The sequence below is a fragment of the Trachurus trachurus genome (assembly GCF_905171665.1).
Source record: "Trachurus trachurus genome assembly, chromosome: 3".
NCBI classification, from domain to species: Eukaryota; Metazoa; Chordata; class Actinopteri; order Carangiformes; family Carangidae; genus Trachurus; species Trachurus trachurus.
In genome coordinates, this window is record NC_139893.1 from 9,008,534 (window position 1) to 9,032,329 (window position 23,796).

Below are 23,796 nucleotides of genomic sequence, written 5' to 3' on the forward strand. Positions count from 1 at the left end.
TTGTTCTAGTTTCTCTCCGTGGATCAGAGCAGCAGCTGCAGCTCGAAGAATGAGCCGGGAAACACAGTAACACCTTTATGTCCCCACAGTCTGCATTTATTAGCACCATGCATCATTCCATAAATGGTTTATTTCACACTGTATTGCAGTTTTAAGGTGATATAAGGACATCTTAATCGTTTATTAATGCATTGTCTTGGTCGGTAGCTGTTACAGCTCACATGAAGACATATTTATAATATAACAACTGTTTTCTACTGTATTATTTTGTCTTTATAGATGAGACTATCACCTTCATTCATTTAATTAGCTAAAAACAGGCATAACCATTTGTGTGAGCTCTTTTGATTTTTATTTATACAAGCTCAGTTCACTTTTTGAACAACAAATTAAAATGCCTGCAAAAAAAAGTAAATCTTGAATGAAACGGAGCAGCCCCTTCTTTCACAAACCGTTAAAGTCCCTGTAAAGTAACAACTAGATTCGTCTTCTGAGTTAATCACATCCCAGACAGATGTCTTATTAACCATTCTGCCAAATTTGAATGCTAGTAGTTGTTTAGTAGGTGAAATTAGGTTTTAAAATCATGACCAATGAGGCAGTTCTCTCAGCTCTGGAAGCTGGGTCTGCTACAGGCACCGAAGCAGAGTGAAACTAAAATTAAGCACTGTACAGAAATTAGTCTTTTTGCATGTTTTTATCAATACATTTCGAACACTTTTAATATATTTTGAAACAAAACTCCAATTTCACTTTACAGGGACTTTAATTAACAAAGCAAATAATTCATTAAAATTAAATTAGAAAATTAAAAAGCTGCAGGCCAACACAGCCACTCAGAGCCCATTTCCATTATATTTTGTACCAAAAAGCTTGACCTTTCAAAATAAAACAGAACAAAACAAAACTTAATCTCTCAACAAACTGGCTTTAATAGTTTTCATAATGATGTTTTAGATTCTTTGATTTCTTTGTTGAGGTTGTTTTATAAACTGATTTCTTTCACTGTCAAGTTGTAATTGTAATTTCTACTTTGTGTAAGTGTGCAACTAATGATTATTTTCATTATAGATTTCATTTTTGGTTCATTGATCTTTAAATGTTTTTGTTTTTCCCCCGTACCACAATCAAAACCTCAGATAATTAGAGTGCAGTAAAAAGTACAATTATTCTACATCAAATTTGCACCTCAAATCCCGGCCTGGTGTCGTTTCAGAGAACAAGTGACAGTGTTAACGTTGAATATGTGTTAATGTCAGGCGTAAAAACAAAAAAAGTGCAGTGATTTGTTTATAAAAATCCATTACATCAGTGTTTTCATTCATTCACTCACTCACATGCCTTTACAAATTAAGCCCAGCTCACTACTGTGTGAATGTAAAATACATTTTCCTGCAATTTGCACACACCAGGAGCCCCGAGATGTGAATTTATTCTCAACACAGTCAGTTAGGGAAGCTTTAGTGCTGTAAGAAAGCCCAGTTTCTTCCCCCATCACTACAAATTACTCATGTGCCTCTAATATAACAGCTGTGTGGCGGCGCCTGTGCAGCCTCTCTGCTCATACAGCAGAAACTGTTTCACGGTTTCTAATTCTCTTAAAAACACGCAGTAATGCTTTCAGGGCACAGCGTTGGGTTAGGTACAGGAGAAATCCTACAGCAGAGGAAATGTTGGAGCTGACGTGCTCTTAGTAGATTTTTCCTGTGCCATCTGCCTCTTGATCTGTCCAATTAGTTACTGCATACTTGTGTGTTTGTCTAATGGGCCTGCAGCAGCGCGAGTTTGATTTGTGCCACACATGTCAAGCCTAAAAAAAGAACAACAACCATCTTTGCACATATGCTGCACTTTCTCGTGGACCAACCTCTTTGCAGTTTTCAGAGTTGGAGAAGTGAATGAGGTCGTCGTTGTACATCTCCTGGGTGTTGATGATGTCGCTGTACTCCTTCTGGCTCAGGTCCTCGGGGTTGATGCCGTTGGCTCTCAGGAACTCCTGGTAGGCCACGCTGAAGGCCTGGCCGATGGACTGGGCGATCAGCTGGGCCTGCCGAGTCGTGACATAATATAAATGTGTGTTTGTTGTTGCTCATGTATGTATTGTTAGATCCACAGAAGCTTGTGTTCACTCAGCTGCATATAAATAACAACACAGTGCGGGGAAGAAGAAAAAAAAAACATCCAGCAATAGAGTGCACCAAGAATATGCAGCTGAAAAAAAATATATATAAACAGAGGAGAAGAGAAGACAAGGAAGACTTTCCTGCTCTGGTTTCAATGAGACGGATTAACGACGGAAACACGCGGAAAAATAAATCTACACAGAAGTTAATTATCTGTCTTTACCACACTGAGGGAATAACACGAAACGTATTGAGCGTCTCCTCTACTGTAATTTAGAGGGAAACTACAGTACTGAAGCCCTCACATTATGCAAAACAACACTACACAATAGACAATATATTCATATAAATGTGTTAAGTGTGTAAAATAAACACATACATATGATTAAAACTCTGGATAAGTCTCATATTTAATGTATCTATTGAAATAATAAGCTACACTATACTTAATATAATCATTAACTGTGTCTTGTCTGACAAATATATTGCACTAATATCCACTTTTGCATAATTACCAGGATTAAAAAAAACAACAACATCCAGTTTGAAATAATCCCAACACTTTTTAAACATGGTGGGTGGTGTTTGAGAACGAACTGGTGCTTGAGTTCGTCTGACGGGGCTGTGGGGGCTGTGAGCCGTTTTAAAGTTTTGAAAAACTAAAGTTAGTACAACATGAACATACTATATAAAGACGACCTGCAGACTTTTCCTGGCTCTGAGAGATAATGTAGATCAAGAGAGTAAAAAAAGGTCACCTCATTTAAAAAAAAAAAAAAAAAAAAGCCACATTTTCCCCACTTCCCAGTATAATTGAATCCTACTCTTGCATATGAATCTCCTGCAGAGTTTGCAGACATTAATGCCTTGAACTCTCAGAATCAATACACAGTAAATTAGTTTTGCAGAACAATGGAGAAAAAGGAGAAAAAAAAAGTCAAAGATGGGCAAACAAACACAGCCAGTGGGCTACAATAACAGAAACAGTTTATAAGTTGATGGATGAGCGGCTGAATGGTTCTATTATAACTCTGGCCGGCCTTTAAAACCTGGCAGCGGAGTTAGACGAGGAGCGGACAGATTGGAGTCCAGCCTTTATACTGACTGGCACAGGCACTGAGCTGCTGGCTCCTCAGTGCAACGTTGTTCGCGTTGCCAAGTCTTGCTGAATCTGCTTCAACAAGACAAGCAGCAGCACTGTGGTTAAAAAATAAAAATAAAAATAATTAATTAATAAAGAATAAATAGGGAAAAAAAAAAACAAGCCCAGCCAACTTGCATCATTTCACGTCTGTGGGTTGATCTAATTGGTTATTTAAAGTCGCACAACAACAATATTTTTTTGGTTGATGTTCTGAATATTAGAAACATTTGTAATAATGTGAACCAAAAAAAAAAAAAATAAATACAACAACTCCAACATGAACAAATAAAAAGACGCCCCGGAGCCAAACACTGATACAGGTGATAACAGGAGAGCTGAAATAATATCTGAGGATCACATGATACGAAAAAAGCAATAATAACAACAACAACAACAACAACAGGTGTCATCTCTTCACTATCATCCACAGACAACGTGACCTGTCTGTCGTCTGTGGAAACCTTCACCCGCTCTCAGCCGAGGAGATTTAAAATGAATCATTTCTCTCTGGTTTGTGAAGTTTGTCGACACGTTAAAAAAACAAAAACTAGTAAAAAACAAAAGCAAAAGCACACTCACATCCTCAGACTCAAAGACGTGGCAGATCATCTTGTACTGCTTCTTTGCCTCTGGGGCCCCGGGTGTCGTTTCGATGCAGTCCTGCGAGGCCGTGCGCGGCATCCGGCGTCTCGCCATCAGGACCACGATGTTGCCGATATCAGCGATGTAGGATATAGTGCGGAGCGCGTTGTCCATCATGGTTTCCTGTCGGCACAGGAATCAAGAGTCACATACAGTACAGTACTGCCTCCGAGGCAAAATCATGTTCTTATAAAACTCAACAGTTAAATACAGTTTCAGTTTGTGAATTTAAAAGCTAAACAGCCATTTAGAAATAAAACGGCTCTGCTGAGAGTGAGTGAAAATTGAATAACTCATAAAACTCTAAACTACATTTGATACAGACAGTAAAACTGAATAACTGGTGACTCCATATTGGAGCTATTACTGCATCACAATCGTACATTTGCGCCTAGAAAATGATATATAATGTATATTTCCACTCTGAGCTGTTTGCAGTTTGCATATGCTGTCTGGTATAAACAAATGTGAATGTTTTGCTGTTTGCTTTCATACTAACTGGTTCATATAATATCTGAGATTTTTATGTACCTGTGTGCAGCAGTTTGTTGCCTGTGTGATTATGTCAAAGCAGGAAGTGAGATTAAAAGTACTGATTTCCAAACTTGTGCATAATCAAGCTCAAATGACGCCCGCTGAATTAGATCTTGAGAACACGTTCATCCGTAAATAACGAACAGGTGCATCGATATCTAAACCTCTTCTGAGTGGTTTTTGTTTTTCTGTGTGTTTGTGTTGATGATGAATCAAACTGATTTGAATGGTGTGATTACATTTGTTCACTCTCAGACATAGTTTTTTTCTTTTTAAACACCACAGTGAAGATCTGGACTGAGAAGGTGAATCTGTGAGGAACTTTTATTTGTTCACGCTCTGTGATAATATGCAACATTTCATTTCAGCCTAGTTAAACTCACTTCATTAACTGTTTCTGGTGGTTTTTACTACATTCGCCTAATTAGCGTTGTTATTCTAGCCCACCACTGGAGTTGTTCTTATTATGAATCAATGTCAGGAACCTCATGCAAACGGCACTGAGCCCTTTAATTGCAGAAAGACGGCATTTTACTCTCTCTCTCTCTGAAGAGTGCCAGGACCAGTGGCAACCAGATGGAAAAGGGAGGAAGATAGACACTGCATTGCAGCACGTTAGCTCCTGCCAGGTGGCTGCCCACACACACACACACACGCACACACAGCTCAGACGGCTCAGACAGGAGCCATAGGAGCCGAGATACTGAAAAATGAATCATCTCTCACATATACATTTAACTGAGCTCAAAGCTCCACTCATGATCTCTCCTACTGCAAAGCAAAGCTCCTAGGAAACATTTCTGCTTCTCTCAAAGACTCCGCCTCCTGTGAGGACTTGTACTCATTCTCGCTGTAAAAAGTTAAAGTAAATACCGAGAAAACTTTGATAAAACTTCTTGCAAGAATTGAGAGAAGCTTTGTGAACAAAAAAGGAGAAAATCCGACAGCCAAATGTGTTTTTTTTTTCTTTCACAAAGACCTTCACAAAGTCAAAATCCAATCTGATTTTCTATCCTGGAAAAGGCTCTACAGTAAAATGACAGAAAGAAAAAAACATTATTCAGTCCTGAATTGTAGCTCTTACAGCATTTAGTGAAATGACTGATCATTTATGTTTATGTTAAAGACTCCCATTAGCTGCTGGGCTTTCCAGCAGCTACTCTCCCTAGGGTCTTGATCACTGAAATTATAATTTAGAGGTGTGGCCATTATTAACCACATTATTGACCACCGAGGTGTGGTCAATAATGTGGTCAAAGAGGTCAAAAGAGTGAGTTTTTTGTTCATAGATAAACATGAGTATAAAGAACTCATGTTTATCTATGAACAAAAAACCCATTCTTAGACATGGAGGGCAGATTGTGCTGCAGTCAAACAGCCGGTTCAGTTCCTGCTCTCCGAGTTGAACTCAACGCGCAGATGTTTGTGCAACACTTTTTTGGCTCGGCGTGGTCTATTCTTGTCCTCGGTTGAAGGGAACTCTGACGCTGACGTCACGAGATTAAAGAGCAAATAAATAAATCAGAATCAGTGCTGGTTGGGTTTCATAAGAAGCAGTTTGTGTCAACAGTTAAGCTGCTTTCATGATGACACAACAACGCTCCCCGATGTGTGGCCTTGTGCAGCGCAGTGGGTGGTGTAGGTAGGGGAAAAAAAAAAACTGGCAAGAAAAACACACTTTAGACAGAAATGATGAGTGAGTGTGTGAGTGTGTGTGTATGTGTGTGTGTGTTGTGGCTGGTTCTCACCTGTGAGTCTGCGTTGAGGACTTTGATCCTCTGGGTGGAGATGAACAGATCAACCTCGGTGAGGGTTTGAGCATCTCCGTCTGCGCTCTGAAGGAAAAACAAACAAACATACAAACAGGAGTCGGTCACATCAGCTTCTTTGACTTTGATCTTTATATTTATCAGCTTCAGTATTAAGACACCGTGATTCACAACTGCCTGAGTGTAGGGGAGTCTCAGTTTTCAAGACATCCAGAATGCATGCATGTGTTGTTAAGGGGTCCAGCAAAGGGAGATGCTTGTTAAGATGGACTAAAAGGTGCAGAAAAAGACAGCATTTGGCAGTAGGGGTTAGTTTACATTAACTGCCCCTGGCACGAGGAAGACGAGCTGGCACGGAAACAAGAAGCAGCTTAACACTAAACCCTAACCAGCCGGCTGTTGTACCACGGAGAGAGAGGTCGATGCAGCTCTCCCTCCGATCACCGTGTGCTGCACTGCACACTAATACAATTATATTCTAATTCCTTTAATAAAAAACTGCCTGAAGCGTTCAGAATTGGACTAACAGTGTGAAATTATTTTAGCAAAACACATAAAGATGTAAATAAATATTTCATGTAATAAATAGTGAATCGTTTATTTGAGACTGTGGCTGTACAGTAGTAATGTACATACACGTTTCCAGTGGAGCTTTTTGGGCTTGAGGACAGGTAGGAGCTTAACATGTGGACACGTTCACGACTGCACTGGAGATCACACTCGACGTTATCATTACAGAGGAAATGAGAATCAGTCATATTTCTGAAAGCTGATACTGAAACCTGATGTTTACCACTGACACGTTTGATTAAAGATAAAACCATGATGTCAAGTTATATAAAGACAAAACTGGAAAAAAAATTTAATCTGAGGCACCTGACAAAAAAAAAACACACTTCTTTAAACAGTCTTGAAAGGTAGAATGATTTTTCTTCCAGGTGCTCCATATTTATTAATAAAATAAGACGCAGTCAGTCGGAGCAGAGCTTGTTTACAGATGAGCTGTGTGTCAGGACCGTCAGAGTGAGAAGGAGCAAGATATGAATCAGAATTAGAGTGAGAGTTATTTTCTGCTTTAGTCGGTGTAAACTGTGTTCATCACACAAAATTAGACATGCACTGAATTTACAATCTGCCAACTACATAATTTAACTCACACGAGGGAAACGCCCAGTTCAGTGCAAAGCATGAAGAAGTAGTTGAAGTTGTGCAGTATATATCTTCAACCCTGAACTAAAAGGACATATTATTGTGCTTTTTTTGTCATTTCATTTAAATTTCCATGAATAAATCTTTATATATTCATAACTGTGAGGAAACGGTACCAACTTCCTGATGGTGATTACCCTGGCGCAAAAATGTCAATAAAAAAAAACCCGAAATCCTCCAAAGCCTCTGATTTAAAAAAAAAGTTATTAATCACAATTATATTTCTTATCACTTGAAAATAGTTCTGCACTCAGGGAATAATTAAAAAAGCATTCATCAATTAAACATCAGACAGCTAATATATAAGAGTTTGGGTAAGTTTTGTCTTTACACTGCGTCATGACACTCTTCATCATCGTTACAGTTATAGTTTCATGAAACAGCTCCACCATGTTGTTGTGTAGCTACATATAATTATTTGCCACAGGTTTATACACATTATTAATGACACTGTATTAAAGGGACAGTTTGTGTTTTCTGACGTGGGGCTGTGTGAGGTAACTTATGAATAATTGGTCCATTACCAGCAGTAGATTCAGATCAGTGTGCTCCTCACAGTTACTGTAGGAGAGCAGACCAGGACAAGCAGAGCTAATGTGCTGCTGTGCATGAGGACACTTTTAAAAAACGCCCACCCATACTATCCAATATCCAGTATCCCCTTAAATGTTTGCTCATGTTAGAATATATTGTGTTTTATCTTCCTATTAAAACAGCACTTGCCTTAGGCTAAACTACCACATTACAAGCGCACCGACAAGTGCACGGTACTTTTGTTTTGTGGCTCCATGCACACCAACACACAGCTCCTCTAGTCCCAGTTAGGACTCTGCAGGAAATGTTATTACTATAAAACAAAAAAAAAACTAAAAACAATCCATTCAAAAGCCTGGGAACAGTTTGGTTTATAAACTAAAATCATGTCAGTGTGTTATCAAATTTGGTTTCATCACTTCCTCTGAATTGTTCCTGACAACACGACTTCAATCAATATTAAAAAAAAAGTTTTCTTGTGTCTCTGGATAAATTCAGCTGTTCTGTTTTTTTCTCTGTTATTGAGACATTTTAACTTCCATTAGTGAGAATATCATATAGGCTCAGTAATCCCCTCAGTTCTACCACCGCTGCCAAAATGCATCTATAGCCGTGCACATGAAGCAGATACACGTTTGCTCGAGGAAACACCTCACAAAGATTTTGTTTGACTTAATGAATGAACACAGAAATGTGTGAGACACAGATAGGAGAGGATACACGGACACAGGCAGGCACAAACGAAATGAAAAAGGAAAGGTGAGAGTGGAGGGAAAGTGGCTTCGGGGTCTTTCTTTTGCTCTGTTTATTACACACCGCCTTTTTCTTGATTTTGGCAGCCTTCTGTACCCTCTGGCAGGCAGGCAGGCAGGCAGGCAGGCAGGCAGGCAGGCGTTGGGACGGGACAAGGTCAGCGGATACGGGAGCACAAAAAACAGGAGGAAGAGGAGGAGGAAATAAAGAAGGTAAATAAAAGAAGGTAAGACAGTAAGAAAGCCTCAAACCAAACGGCAGGTGTGCTATCGCTGCTCCCAGAAACAGAGACAGAGAGAGAGAGAGCGACAGAGGAAGATAGAGACGAGTGGTGTGTGTGTGTGTTTGTGGAGAGACAGCGTTTGCACAGCCATGTTGGTTATCAAATACAAATCAAAACAGCAATTACAGAAGGTAATAATTGCCTTTTCTCTTTTAAACACAGCAAATCAAAAGCGTGCAGACATGAATTGACACGGTCCCTGCATCCTTGACGTCTATATAAAGCTCAATTAAGAGGCTCCAGAGGTGTTATTTTTGGATGTTGTTTACTCCTATTTATCCGTTTTTTATTATTATTTTTCAAGTCCGACTTCATTTGTTGGTTTGACAAAAGAAAAAGCAGAAAGTGGGAATCCCGTTTCTAAAAGCATTACGGCTTACAAAGTCGACAAAGACAATAAACTCGGGTCGTGTGTGTGTGTGTGTGTGTGTGTGTTTGTGTGTGTGTTTGGGCTCCGCTTCTACCACCTCCATGCTCATGTCACAGTCTAAACACTATTAGCAGGAAATAAAAACAATCAGCAGCACACAGAGAAGCAGGGGAGGGGATAAAGCCCTCAGCAAGGATTTAAACTGTTCGCTTCGGGGGTTTGTTTGTTGTCTGGGCTGCATCTCAGCAAAAAAAATAAATAAATAAAAATAAATAAAATAAATAAATACACTGGTTGAGTCCGTGAAACAGGATGGAGGCAGTAAAATGTGTCTGATTAGTTCATTGGTTGGGTTTTTGGAGGCGGCTGTACAGTACTACTGTATAGTCGTCGACCTTAGATAAGTAATCTTTTGAAGTACTCTCAGCACTTTGTAATCTTTCAAAATCAGAGCGTTCTGTGTGAGGGTCAAGCCGAGCGACCGCCACTCTCTCCACTCGCCATCGACCGGAGGAAATTATCTTGACCCTCATTACATTTCTTCCCACCGAGTGCGAGGCTGGATGTTTGGCTTGCGTCGCTGTGCGGAGCCCTGACTGCGAGGACGACGACCATTAGTCGGGTGGGTGGGGGCAGGGGAAGAGGAAGAGGAAGAGTAAACAACAACAGCCCAAAGGGAAGAGTCTTTTTCGGGGGGGTTTTCATTTTGTAAAAGTTTCCTCCTCCGTGATCGGCTCGGCTTGCACGCACGCAAAAGCCAAACATCAGAGGCTTTCAGCAGCTCCTACTGCTCTGCTGAGGAGGAGCTGAGCTGAGGTGGTGGTGGTGGTGGGGGGGGGGGGGGGGGGGGGGCAGGAGGGGGGTAGACAGCAGGAAAGAGGGAGTGGAGAGTGGAGGGGGGTGTAGCTGCATAAATATTACATCAAACAGAAAGAGCATCAAGCCAAAAAAGATCTGCATAAATAACCTAAACAGCCTCAGCTACAATTTACCTGGTATCGTTCTTTTTTCTTTTTTGAGAGCCTTGTACCACTTGTCTGGATGCAGGTTTGCTCCGGAGCAAATAATAATAATACGAGTACGACCAACCTACGCTGCTGCTGCTGCTGCTGCACGTGTGGCTGTGTGTGTGTGTGTGTGTGTGTGTGTGTGTGTGTGTGTGTGTGTGTGTGTGTGTGTGTGTGTGTGTGTGTGTGTGCAGTCAGCTGCGTCCATTTCAATGTCAAAGATTAAACGCTGTTTGCTGTACAGCCGTTAATTTGCCCACGGGGGACGAATCAAGGAGGTAAATGGGACGACTTCTCACTCCAAGCGTTTAAAAAAAGGTGAAGGCTGACTGTTGCCATGGTTTCATCCTGACAGGAGTTTTTGGGCAGTGAAGGCAGCTGCGTGAATGTGACGGAGCAAGTGAGTGAGTGAGTGAGGAGTCGAACACAGATCTGACAGATGTGACACGAGGCCAGAAAAACATCCTCATCGTGGGTTTTAGGACTGAACGCAGCCAAAAGGAGCCAGAAGACTCAAGATCCTGGTCTGACACTTTTTCTGTCACCTTTCCTCTTTATTTCAGGCCACGTTTACACATAGCTGGTACATTTACAAAGACGGATATTTCAAAAATAATGTCGTTCACACCAGATCGTTTTCAAAAAACGCTTCATTTACACAAACCTGCATAACTATGCTGTTCTTTCTTTCTTTTACCTTTATTTATTATTATTCAGGGAGGCCAATTGAGAGCCACCTCTCTTTTCCAATGGATCCGATTACAAACAATTCATCAATACAATATACAAGGTGTAAACCTAAGGCAAGGCAAGGCAATATACAGTTAAGGTCAAAATTATTAGCCCCCATGCAACTTTTTAACATTTCCCTAAAATAATGCCCAATGTTAGCAATATTCATAAAATTTTATTTAGTAAATCATTCATCAATGATATGACCCCATTTTGGTACACTTTGGAATGTGAAATAAATATTCAAGATTTATTTATGAACAATTTGGTAAAAATTGAGATGGTCAAAATTATTAGCCCTCTATGGGATTTTTTGCTTGCTTTTTCTGCTAACTCGGTTTGAAACCACACCTGAGCAGTCAAAAAACACAAGATTTCCAAAACTTTGGAGCGCAAAATAATCAGAGATGTCAACAAGAAACCCTGGACCTCTGCAAAGACGATTGTTGCTGAACTGGCTTCATCTGGACATGATGTTTCATGCAAGACTGTTGTGAGGGCTCTTCATCGTGGTGCATGCCCAAACAGCTCATGTGTAGTTTCATCAGACCAAAGCACAGACTTCCAAAACTCACCCTAATGTTTCAAATTGTCTCTGGCAAAGTTCAGTCCGACTTTGATGTGCTGCCGTGAGAGCAAAGGGGTTTTTCTTGGACGATGACCATTAAGTCCACCACGATGAAGATCCCTCACAACAGTCTTGCATGAAACATCATGTCCAGATGAAGCCAGTTCAGCAACAATCGTCTTTGCAGAGCTCCAGGGTTTCTTGTTGACATCTCTGATTATTTTGCGCTCCAAAGTTTTGGAAATCTTGTGTTTTTTGACTGCTCAGGTGTGGTTTCAAACCGAGTTAGCAGAAAAAGCAAGCAAAAAATCCCATAGAGGGCTAATAATTTTGACCGTCTCAATTTTTACCAAATTGTTCATAAATAAATCTCGAATATTTATTTCACATTCCAAAGTGTACCAAAATGGGGTCATATCATTGATGAATGATTTACTAAATAAAATTTTATGAATATTGCTAACATTGGGCATTATTTTAGGGAAATGTTAAAAAGTTGCATGGGGGCTAATAATTTTGACCTTAACTGTATGCCGTCAAGAGCTACCTGGAACATGCCAATCCTATAGGCAGCTGTATAATGAGAAACATAGAGCCATGGTAGCCAATCAGTATTCTGGAAAAAAAGAAGTAAACAAAAGGCAACATGTAAATCAGGTATGTCAGACTCATTTTAGTTCAGGGGCCACAAACAGCGCAATTTGATCTCAAGTGGGCTGGACCACTAAAATAATAGCATGATAACCTTTAAATAAAAATAACTTTGTATTTTCCCTGTTTTAGTACATTACTAAGATGTTTACAGTTAATGAACTCTCCTTTTACAAAAAATACTATGAACAACCTGAAATTTCTTGATAAAATTTGTGCAATTTCAACAATATTATGCCTTTTTCTGTCTTCTATGTAATTTTCACACTTGGCAAATTCATCCTGGGGGCCAGATTGGACCCTCTGCTGGGCCGGTTTCCCCTGAAACAGTCCCTCAGATTCTCTGATCAGGTTGTTGTTATGAACACTCGCAGCTTCCTCACCTACAATCTGAGGACTACTAACCTCGATCCTGAGCATCATGGGACAAATGACACAGTGCTGAAGCATTTAGAGCCGAGTGGAGAGACTAATGAGGTACGAGGACAGGCACTTAATTATCTCAGTCCGTCCCTTCATTAAAGGATCGAACCACATGTTTATTTACACACACATTTTCACTGTTTCTCTGATGTTTGCACCTTGAACTTGATCATGAAAGCTGACCTCATCATGTTTCAAACTATTTTAACTCCTGACCTGACGTGTCCCACTCGACAGCTACACTCGCATGTATCCATCTCATCAGTGACAAGTCTCATTACAACACGTAAGCTTCTAAAAGTAGACCGCCACACAGGAGGTCATTCAATATTTAGAAATACAGCCCAGCTTGTTTTCACATGAGGGCTAGATAAAAGAGAGTGGAGTCTGGGCAGCAACTGTGCACCAAAACATCAGCTCCGGCATTAAGTCATCACGTCACGAAACAACGCTCTTTGATCACACGAGGTGACCGGGCCTCCGAGTCCACGAGGGAGGAATACCAACTTTTTTTTTAAAGAGCACTAAAAAGTTGAATCTCACTTTTTTTTGAAAAACAAAAGTTTCTATGAAGATGGACACGAACAGTAACACAATATAAGGAGACATATTATGCTGATCCATATTTTAGAACATCCTTACAATGTTATAATGTCATGTGTCCGTACTGAACCTCTGCAAGGTTGCACAACATGAGCTATAACAAGATCTCTGACATCACCTGACATCAAGTTTTACTGTCCAATTAGGACAAATGCCCAAACTGCAAAGGATCTGCCCAAAACAAGCCCACGACGTCCGCCCCAAACCAGCACCTACTGTATATGGAAAATTGCAACTGTTTTCCTGCCCCAAATAAGATGAAAACCGTAGGTCAGACTCGTACGGACGCACCCGTACCTGGCCATGTTTGTAAAGCCGACCGGGTATGTATTTAACAACGCAAGGTAAACAAGCACACGAGGAAAGCAGGTTGCTTTTCACAAAGTGGCTGCATAGCGGTAGAAATCTGGATTTTTCTTGACATCCGTATGAGACAACTGAGGAGTTTTTGGAGCTGAAAATCATGCAGAGCTACTCTGTAGGTGTTCAAAACTGACAGAATGGTAAGCAAAAGCAGTGAAATATGCATAATATGTGCTCCTTTAAGCAGCACTGGTGCCGATCCACACTGACAAAACATCATCACAACATTAGGGAACAGCAGGGAGGCAAGTGTCAACAAGGCAAATATAAGGTTCACATGCCAGCCGTCCCATTATCCCGCCGGCTGTGCCAAACACATGCCCTGCGGCCAGACTCCGGCCAAGTTCTCTCGTTGCCCTAGAAGGCCACTCATGCCTGTATATTATGCCCATGATGCTTTGCTGCAGACCCAAACAGCCCTGATGTAAAGTTTATCAGCAGGAATCTGGACCTGAATGAAAATTCTCAGTAACCCTTTAAATTTACAGGCCGCTAATTACGTGGTAATGTCAAGAAATAACCAAGAAGTAACAATTAATTTCATAGTAATGTCAAGAAATAGCCTAGAAGTAACGCTCAATTTCGTAGTAATGTCATGTTTTTCATAAAGGCAAAAGATGACACATGCTTTCTCCACCAAGTCTTTGCATTTGTTATTTCTGGGCATTTTCTACGCAATCAATCGTTATTTCTTGGCTATATTTCTCAACATTACTATTAAATTGACCGTTATTTCTAGGCTATTTCTAGACATTATGATGCAATTAATTGTTATTTCTTGACATTATCACGTACTGTAATTAGCAGCCTGTAAATTAACGGGTTACCGTAATCTCTCCTGACTATTCAGTTAAAAAAAAAAACCCACAAAACATTAAAACAACATGCTGGAAAAGTGTGGTTTCACTTGTGTGAGCTTGAGTTTGTGGAGATGAATGAATAAATACCCCACTTCCAGAGGCAGTAATGTCAGAGATACTGTATAACAAACCGGATCGAAACGTGCAGTATTAGCCACATAAAGCTACTCGACATATTTTTCCTGCAGGTCTCCTCTCCTCTACAGTATATTCTGACAGAGAGTTTCCACTGCAACCTACACAACAACACGGCGGCTGTTACATTATGCTGGCATCTCCAGGGAGCGCAGAGGGAGCTGCCATCATATCACATGCTCTTTGAGAGTGGGACAGCAAACCAAAAGCACTGATCGGAGGCCGTCTCCTGGGGTGTGAACAAACACTTCTTAACAACACCTCCAGGGGCCGGGAATGAGTTAGAGGGGAAGAGGCTCTCAAATAGATGTTTTCCATGTCAGGAACTTTTTCAGGGACCTTTTCTAAGTTCTTGAACTACTAACTACTAATCTAAATCCAAACTCTGGTGCAGTGACTCAGGAGCTGCCAAACTGGACTGTGTCACTGTGTTATCTGGTTAATTTCCCCCTACAAAGTCTGCTCTAATATAAGACATGCACATGTGAAATGCAAACCATAACTGGTGGCTCTGAATACCTGAATAATTTTCCTAATATTCGCAGCTCTTCAGATTTAATCAGGGTGGCACAAAGCAACTGGTAGAAGCAAATAGGTTTAGTTGGGAAGAACTGTAAACGATTAGGGAAATTAGACCAAGGACAAATTGGAAAACGACAGCGCTGTTTGAAACAGAGATGCCCCGGTTTGTGTTTTGTTGTTTGGGTTTGATGTGATAAATTAATAAAAAAAAAGGAGGCTGAAAACTCCCCAACACTGTTTCCACACAGACGATCTGTTGGCTGTTTTGTGGTTGGATGTTTTCTCTGCTGTAGAACAAAGTTTTGTTTCTGTTGTTCACTCTTTGTTCTCTCACTGCCGCTCCCCACACATCCATTATCTGTCTCTCTTTCTCTCTCTTTTTTTCCCTCTTGTTTGATTGTTGCGTGCTCAGTTCATTCACTCTCTCTCTATCACTCTCTTTTTTTTTAACTATTCAGGAAGCCGTAAACAAAACTTTAGTCAACAACAAGATATTTCTGGAGCAAATACGAGTTGCATCCATCACTTCCCTCTTTTGTGACTGAAGCTGCACAAAAGTGGAAGCAGCAGCTCTGTGTGCTATGTGTGTGTGTGTGTGTGTGTGTGTGTGTGTGTGTGTGTGTGTGTGTGTGTGTGTGTGTGTGTGTGTGTGTGTGTGTGTGAGCAGTCAACACTGAGCCCTGCAGATTGCATCCTAACATTTCCTGAACCAATGGAAAATATTATCCCTAGACCAGCGACTCTTCTTTCACCTGAATCTATTGTACAGCCGGAGCCAGAGGAGCTAAATTTAGTCTCTGGTTCCTCTGGATGAAAACGCAGGTTAAATTCCCTGAGTTACTTGAAAGGCTGTTGGTCCCCTGGGTCAGATTTGTGCAGTGGAAATCGCCCCCTTTAGTCCCTGAGATTAGTTCCTGTGACTGTTTTGGTCAAAGAGGAGGTGTAAAGCTGCTCCGGGGGGGAAAGCAACAACATGAGGGGGAAAAAGAAAAAAAAAAAAAAAAAGTGGGATGTCGATTAAGCAGAGGTTCTTATTTACGATCTTGAACACTGGATACCTTGAGTAAAAAAAAAAAAGCAGCATTAAAGGAATAGTTCACCAAACCAGTCATTATTGACTCATGCTGATGAGTACTCTGGAGTAGTTTTTTATTCCTTAAAATGCATCTGGAGACCCGGGACGGCGGTTTGTAGTCCAACGAAATCCTTATATGATGTAATATTCCTCCATCCTGCTCGTCTGCTACAATCCAAGTGTCCTTAAGGGATATAGTCCAGAGTTTACTCGAAACTATGTCATTTAGGACATTTTTACAGCCTACACAGTCCTGTATTGCGCTCTCGCCCCAGGCAAATTCAATACAGGACTGTTTAGGCTGTAAAAATGTCCTAAATGACGTCGTTTCGAGTAAATTCTGGACTATACCTATCCCTTCAGGACACTTGGATTGCAGCGGATGAGCAGTATGGAGGAATATTACAAGGTTTTTGTGTAGTTTTATGGACGTTTTGTGTCAGGCGCTATTGACTCTCATATAAGGATTTCGTTGGACTACAAACCGGCCTCCCGGGTCTCCAGATGCACTTTGAGGAATAAAAAAACTACTCCAGAGTATTCATCAGCATGAGGGTGAGTCAATAATGACTGAATTTCATTTTTTGGTGGAACTATTCCTTTAAACTTGTGTTTGCATGTTTGACTGAGTGTGGGTGGAAGTGTGTGGGTATGTGTGTTTTTTGAGTACCTTGACCCTGCTGACAGCCTCCTGGGCCTGCATCATGCGTATGTTCTTGGAGGGGTTCCTCTCAGACAGCAGCTGAGTGGAGCCCAGGTAGTTAGCAGCAAAGATAATTCCATCAATCAGGTCTTCTGGCTCGCAGGGGCCTGGGACTGAGCCAGGGAGAGAGGCAGAGAAGACGGTGATTAGCGAGGTGGGTGGGGGGGAGACATGGGGAGGGGACAGAGAGAGTATAGTTAAGACTGAAAGGGTTTCAGTTTCAATGTGTGGTGTGGTGGTGGTGGTGGTGGAGAGGCAGATCGCAATCACTGCAAGTCAACGTTCTGCGTGGAGAAACGGAGCCAAAACCCTGTTGCTCTGGAGATGGAGGAGGAAAAAAAAAAAAAAAAAAAAAGGCGATAACAGGCTGGCTGGGTCTGAGCAGCGAGATGGCCACTGGTTCTGAGCTAATGGAGATGCGGGAGCTGGTGGGAGGCCGGGCTGAGATTAATTTGTGTCTGTGATATGTAGATGTGGACTCTCAAGACACCCACTCAGGGACACAATGTGCTGTCATGATCTGAAGGGAGCAGACAGGCAAACTGAGCCCCCCCTCGCAGGTTATTAAAGGCCCAGCATCTGCCCAGCGGCCTTGAAAAGGGGCGTCCTGTACGAGTGATACCACCGGGCCCCCGCGGCAAGGCGACACAGTCTTTGGATTCGCTCCATGCAATTACAATATTTTGATTTCATCACCCAACAAAACAGGTGCGCTGACAGATTAACTTACCGTCGACAAAGCTGGGGAACGACGCAACCTTCTTTGTTGGCTGGAAGACAAAAACGAGATATGACAGATAAATTGTTGTGGATACGTTAACAGCAAATTAAACACTGTGTCACCGGTCTGAAATAAACCAATCACAGGGTTTTATGTTTCACTCACTGTTGAGATGCTGTTAGGATAGAAACTGCAGCTTTTCTTCATGTATATTCATATAACAGCATGTGTCAGATCATCTTGGTTGTTTTATTTTAAAGAGGAACTATGCAAGTCTGGTCACTTTTCTGCTGTTTTGCCCTTTTACCCTCCTCCTCCCGGCCATGTGCATTTGTTTTCAACGAAGCTGGTGAGAAATCAATCCATGGAGCGGTGGATAATGTTATATATCATATACGATGTTACGATGTGTATATTTGTGTAGTCTTATCTGTCATAAACAAGAGATTACGGGTTACAGGGCATGTTTGTGTTGCAGTGCCACCCAGACGAGAGCTGGGACACCGGGTCGGATGCTCTGATCTTACAAGGTTGGTTTTCGGCAAAAAGAGACGCTAGGTGGAAGGCAGAGAGTCTCCATTCTCCCTGGAACAAGTTACAACTCATTTAAAGCATCACAATTACACCAAAGCTGTTCAATTAAGGTAAAAAGGTAGCAGAGTTAGGGTTAAAAATCCTGCATAGTTCCTCTTTAAGTCTAGATCAGGTCTTGACTGAAGCATCTGTCTTAAATTATGACACAATGCGCTGGGAAGCTAAATTAGCTTCAAGTATAAGGGAATACAGAAGAGGTTATACAGGATGGGATATCACTTCTCTGTGACCTTCCACAAACGTTCAAGTTGACCGTCACTGTGTAAGACATGATGCCCTCTCTGTTCTTCTTTCTAGTGCAATAGCGTGACAAGGTTCCCACTCTTTTCATTAAATCATTTTCCAGGACATTTTCAACTGCTACAGTCTGACACCATACACCAATACATCCCCCGTACCATTCATGCTTTGGAGAAGTGCTCTTTTCGACAGTTGTCCCTTATTTTGCACATGATTGTTTCTATGTTTATTCCTCTATCGCCCGCAGAAATCTGATTTAAAGATGTGCACCCTCATGCTCGCGGTCCAATACTGGTAACACTATCAACTCAGAGTCTCTAGTTTTCTCACTATAGGCACTGGAATAGAAATCTTTAGCGGGTCTGAAAAAGTCCAATAGAGCTCTGGTAGCATTTTACTTTTTTAAAAGTTATTTTCCATTATGTGTTTTCCATGACTGGTTTTACTATATTTATTATACTTTTATATAAGAAGGCATCCTGCAACTACAATAACTGTTACAATAGCTTTTATATTGGCAGTATTTTGCAGCAGGTTAAATGTGCTCCCACTTGACTGCACAGAAGCAAAACAAACCCCCTCTCACCTGGTTTTAAAAAGATTGATGACGTAAAAATACATTTACAAACTTTAGTCCTGTACTGAATGGACACAAGGCCGCGGCTAAACTCTCGGTCCCTGTAGAGAAATTCCCTCCGGTGCGTTTACTCGGAACAGGCATCATAAATATCCAGACATTTCTATTATATTCCAGCAGCGCCTTGTCCCACATTCACACCGTTAACATGCATTTACACCTCCGTGTTTCTACTGCTGCACAACTTCCATGCATGCACTTTGCTCAAGGGCACTGCGAAAAGTGGGTGTAAAAGTGGGTGCAAAGAGTTGCGCATCCACTTCACACACTGACATAACAGTGGGAGGAGGGAGAGAGAAGATGTAAAGGAGGGAGGAGGAAGAGGAGGAGGAAGCTGCAGTCCAGAGAGAGAGAGAGAGAGAGAGAGCTGTGTAATGTGCAGCAATTCATGAGTCAAACACTCGCTCCACTGGATCCACATTTAGGAAGTTTACGCCACACAAGGACAGTGGGCGGAGCCTGAACAGGAAGCGACCAGCCCACAGACATCTCAGTGAAAAATGGCTCTCATAAAAACGGCGAGGAGACACGCTGCTCAATTACCAGGACGCTATCACGCCGTAAGCAGAGGACATGGGCTGAGGTTGTAATTACACAATTACTCATTTACTCAGACAGTCACACACGGACTCACGCACATAAACAACAACAGCCTCTGTCTTAAGTGTGAACGACCTCGCCCACAGATCTAAAAGGAGGATGAGGGAAACAAACGCTGCGACAGAGTTAGTTAGAGTCCTCCGACGTCTTACCTCCGGTACATTGTTGTTCTCCAGGGGAACGTTGAGGTCGGAGCGCTGCTGTTTTCTGGGTTGCTCTGCGCCGTTGCTCACCTGGCGGGTCAAAAACAGAAAGAACAGGTGCGAGCGGATGAAAATTAGGATAAGATAAAAGAGAATAACTCATGGACATTTGGTTCAGGTTTGTGGAAATGTCACAGCAGCCATGTGGTCACTTTTTTGAAGTGAAAGTAAAGTCCTTTACTGTCAAAACTCCCTGGCCTAATCACAACAAATGTCTCTTTATGCTTATGTTGTGAATTGTATATTTATTAGAGGCGTTAATGTACACATGGTAAAGTTTTGTCTTTCACTTGTCCTCCAGATAGAGCTTTCCTTTTGTCGTATATACGGACGTACACAACACATCCAGCATATGATAACAAAGAGGGAGGATTACATTTATTCCCTAGTTTGCAGTTCACAACTTCTCATTAACATTCAATGGTATTACTGGCTGAAATTAAATCCTAAAGCCAATAAAACCTCCTCCTCCTCCTCCTCTATGGTGGCAGTGAGAGAGTGTGTTTCAGAGGAAAGAGCCACGCTGCTGTGCATCTGGAATTGAAATTAATTACCGCAAACATAATATTAGTGGCCTCCTTTGCAAAAAGAGAGCGAAAACATAAAGTCCTGATCAGTATTCATCATGCAGCCCAACTCAGTTGTGCAAACAGCCATTACATTAATGAGATTCGTGTTGTTGTTGTTTGGCGGGATGGAATGCTAAACTGTCCCGTGTGAATCCAGTCAAACTTTGTACATGCCTTCATCTGTAACAACAAATGTTTAATAGGCTACATGTAGAACTTTATCATCAATAAATCAGCACCACATCAATTTTAATCCATTAACATAATTAACATTCACAAGACCACTGCTGAGATGACTGGCTGCCTCTAACAATGTGTGCATCTGTGTTTAGCATAACGATAATGATATTTAGTAATTGAGTAAATGCTCTTGGACGCAAGAAACTACTTATCAAATAAACCTCAAGTGTTTAATGCTACAAGTCGACGTGTTTTCTCCAGCCAAGGGTAGATGTCTGTTGTCTGATATACAAGCGCAATGAGTAATACTTCTTACAGAAATGGCATAAAATGATTATTCGATCTTTGAAATTAAAGATATGAACACTACATCTATCTAATGGCAACACATGTTAAGCTATAATATGCAAAACGGTAACAGAATCATAATTACAGTACTTTTACCAGAGAGTCTCTGGTCTTTATGGAAGGGCATATAATTATAATCCATGCCACTCTAATACTAGAAACATATAGCACAATATCTAATGCACTAATGGATTAAAGTGAACCTGTTTAAGAAAAGCTATTTAAACAACTTACTGTACTGTTACTGTATTGATGTGTTAGTGTTTAGTGTTTGTTTTGTTTGGTTGTTCTTGTTCTGTTAACGGTCTTGTTGAATTGTGTCTATTGTGGTCTGGTTTGAAATAGGTGAAAAAAAAGAACTGCAAACACTCTTAATATCAAACTAGTTGCTTATAGCACCATTGTTTCATCCTAACATAACACAGACTTTAACACTGACAAACTGCTGTAGCTGTAGTCGATAGAAAATGAGATTACAACATCATTGAAATACTTTGCTTTCCACAAACGCTTCACAGCAACAGACCGTGTGCCGGATGACCTCCCGCTGTTTTATAACTCCTCTTTTAAAATAATCTTTTTTGTCTCCACACTGTGCAGCAAATCTGTTTTTCCCCAAAAATTCACTGAATTCATTGTTGCTCTGGTTCACTCGCGGGTCAGGTTACGGAGGTGTACGGACTGGAGGACATTTCATTTAAAAACACGGGGACAAAACGACAGTACTGTACATTCCTCCAATTTAATCCAGTTACACTGTCTGACCCAGTTCTGTGCCACAAATGAGGCGCGCACAGCCAGCGTGCGAGCACATGTGTGCACTGTGGAGCAGGTGTGTATCAGCAGGATGCTCACAGGAGACTATCCCTGTTCTCCTTTTACCATCTGACTTTTAGAAGATGGGGGAGCTCAGCATGTGTGCGAGTCCATCAATGTGACTGAGCAGCATGTGTGTGTGTGTGTGTGTGTGTGTGTGCATTCATCCAGGTCTGAGAGAGAGACGAGGAGGGGGACATCTCAAGGTAACGTTGGGGAGGGGGGAGGGGTGAGGCTCCGGCTATTCTCTGGATGGCAATGAGTTACGTGTCACCTGTAACTCATCTCCAGCTCCTGAACACCAAGCTCCTTTAATTATTCCCAGTGGCAAAGGGTTTTCTGCTACAGAGAAATGAAACAGCCTTAATATATGTATATATGGGACATATGTTCTGTTCTTCTGTTGCATTATGTTCTTCCTATTCAACCTTAAAAACTGTATCTGCACCTTTAACATAATGTGAACCCACAGTGGGAAATTAAATAAAACTTGAATTGACTATGTTTTTAAATAGAAATACATTCTTGCTTGCTCTCAATGATTCTCCAGATTAAATAAAGGTTGGAAGAAAAAAAATTGTATACTGTAAGCTTTTAATGCAACTTTTTTCAATGCAGTGGAAACAACAGCAGGATTTATTAATGACTGAATTAACCAAATCAACTATCATTTTCTTCTTAAGATGTTTTACTAAAAATCTTTATTGTGTTTGTTTCATTCTCTTTATGGGCCAAAGCAACAGGGATAAACATGAATTAGACTAATGCTAAGAGGTTCTGGTGTAGCACTGGAATCTATTTCTCTTCTCTTTTTCTAAAATTATAATACATGTTGGGGCTTTTGTGGCTACAAAAATACCAAATGAAAACCACACAGACACACACAAAAAGGTTCAATAACTCTTGATTACAGTTTTGATGTCAGTAGTTGGCTGGAAAAGACAAGCGACAAAGCTTCCCCAATGTCACTATACTTTATATGACAAAAGGAAATGAAAGCATATGAAGTCACAGTCACATTGGGGTCTATAATTAAACCACAGTGAAGCTGGATAATACATGACACATCCATTTAGTTTGGCTGCGGTGCGACCAACAGGTGCTGAAATGGATTCCCAGCGGGAGACGTCAACGGTCGGGCCGACGTCCACTGTGATACACACGAGTGTAATTGAGGCGTGAGACTAAAAACATGAGGTGATTTGACGTTTTCTGTGGCGGCTCCTCAACTGTCGAATGAGCTGCCATGTCCCTGACCCCACCAACTTCAAAATCACGTGTTGAAACTTACTTTTATTCTTTGGCCTTTAACTCAGCATGAGAGAGTTGTGTGATCTCTGTTCTTGTTTGTCTTTTTATTCTAATTTTATTGAATTTTTAATCCCTCTGTTTTTTATTTCTCTTTCCTATCTTCTTTATTTATTCCTTTTTAAATCATTTTTTATCTTTTTTTTTTTTTTTCCAAATTACGTTTTTCTTTATGATATTGTGCTCTATTTTATGTTCTATATATATTCTGGAAATGTGCTATATTAAAGGTCCAGTGTGTGATAATTGGCAAGGTTTATTGAATATATGAATATATTTGTACAAGTGTATAATCGCTATAAAATAAAATTTGTTTGGTTTTCGTAGCCTTGTAATTATTATTTTATATACATATAAAAAGGGTCTGGCTTTAGAGAGTGTCTCCATCTTGCGCCGCCATGTTTGTACGGCAGCCCGAACGGAAAATCCAGCCAGACAGAGAGCACATTTAGCGATGAAGAAGAAGGAGGAGGAAGCAGCAGATATATCGTAAAATGGTTTTGATCTTCACCTCATCGCTCCATACTCCTGAAATACTCCCAGTCCTCACAGTCGTGGAGGACAAGTTTTTTTGTCC

The 23,796-nt window shown here is 41.0% G+C and overlaps 1 protein-coding gene across 1 annotated transcript in view; it reads right to left on the bottom strand.

Moving 5' to 3' along the window:
* The window catches only part of apba2b (amyloid beta (A4) precursor protein-binding, family A, member 2b), a gene marked incomplete at both ends in the record, with an annotated part of 33,359 nt that overhangs the window by 5,292 nt on the left and 4,271 nt on the right, over positions 1-23,796 (bottom strand). Inside the window, 7 exons of the mRNA XM_084001525.1 lie at positions 1,868-2,047; positions 3,847-4,032; positions 6,192-6,278; positions 8,772-8,807; positions 16,971-17,116; positions 17,734-17,770; positions 19,948-20,028. Of these exons, the coding sequence (XP_083857651.1) occupies positions 1,868-2,047; positions 3,847-4,032; positions 6,192-6,278; positions 8,772-8,807; positions 16,971-17,116; positions 17,734-17,770; positions 19,948-20,028 (753 nt within the window). The remainder of the gene's footprint in view (positions 1-1,867; positions 2,048-3,846; positions 4,033-6,191; positions 6,279-8,771; positions 8,808-16,970; positions 17,117-17,733; positions 17,771-19,947; positions 20,029-23,796) is intronic.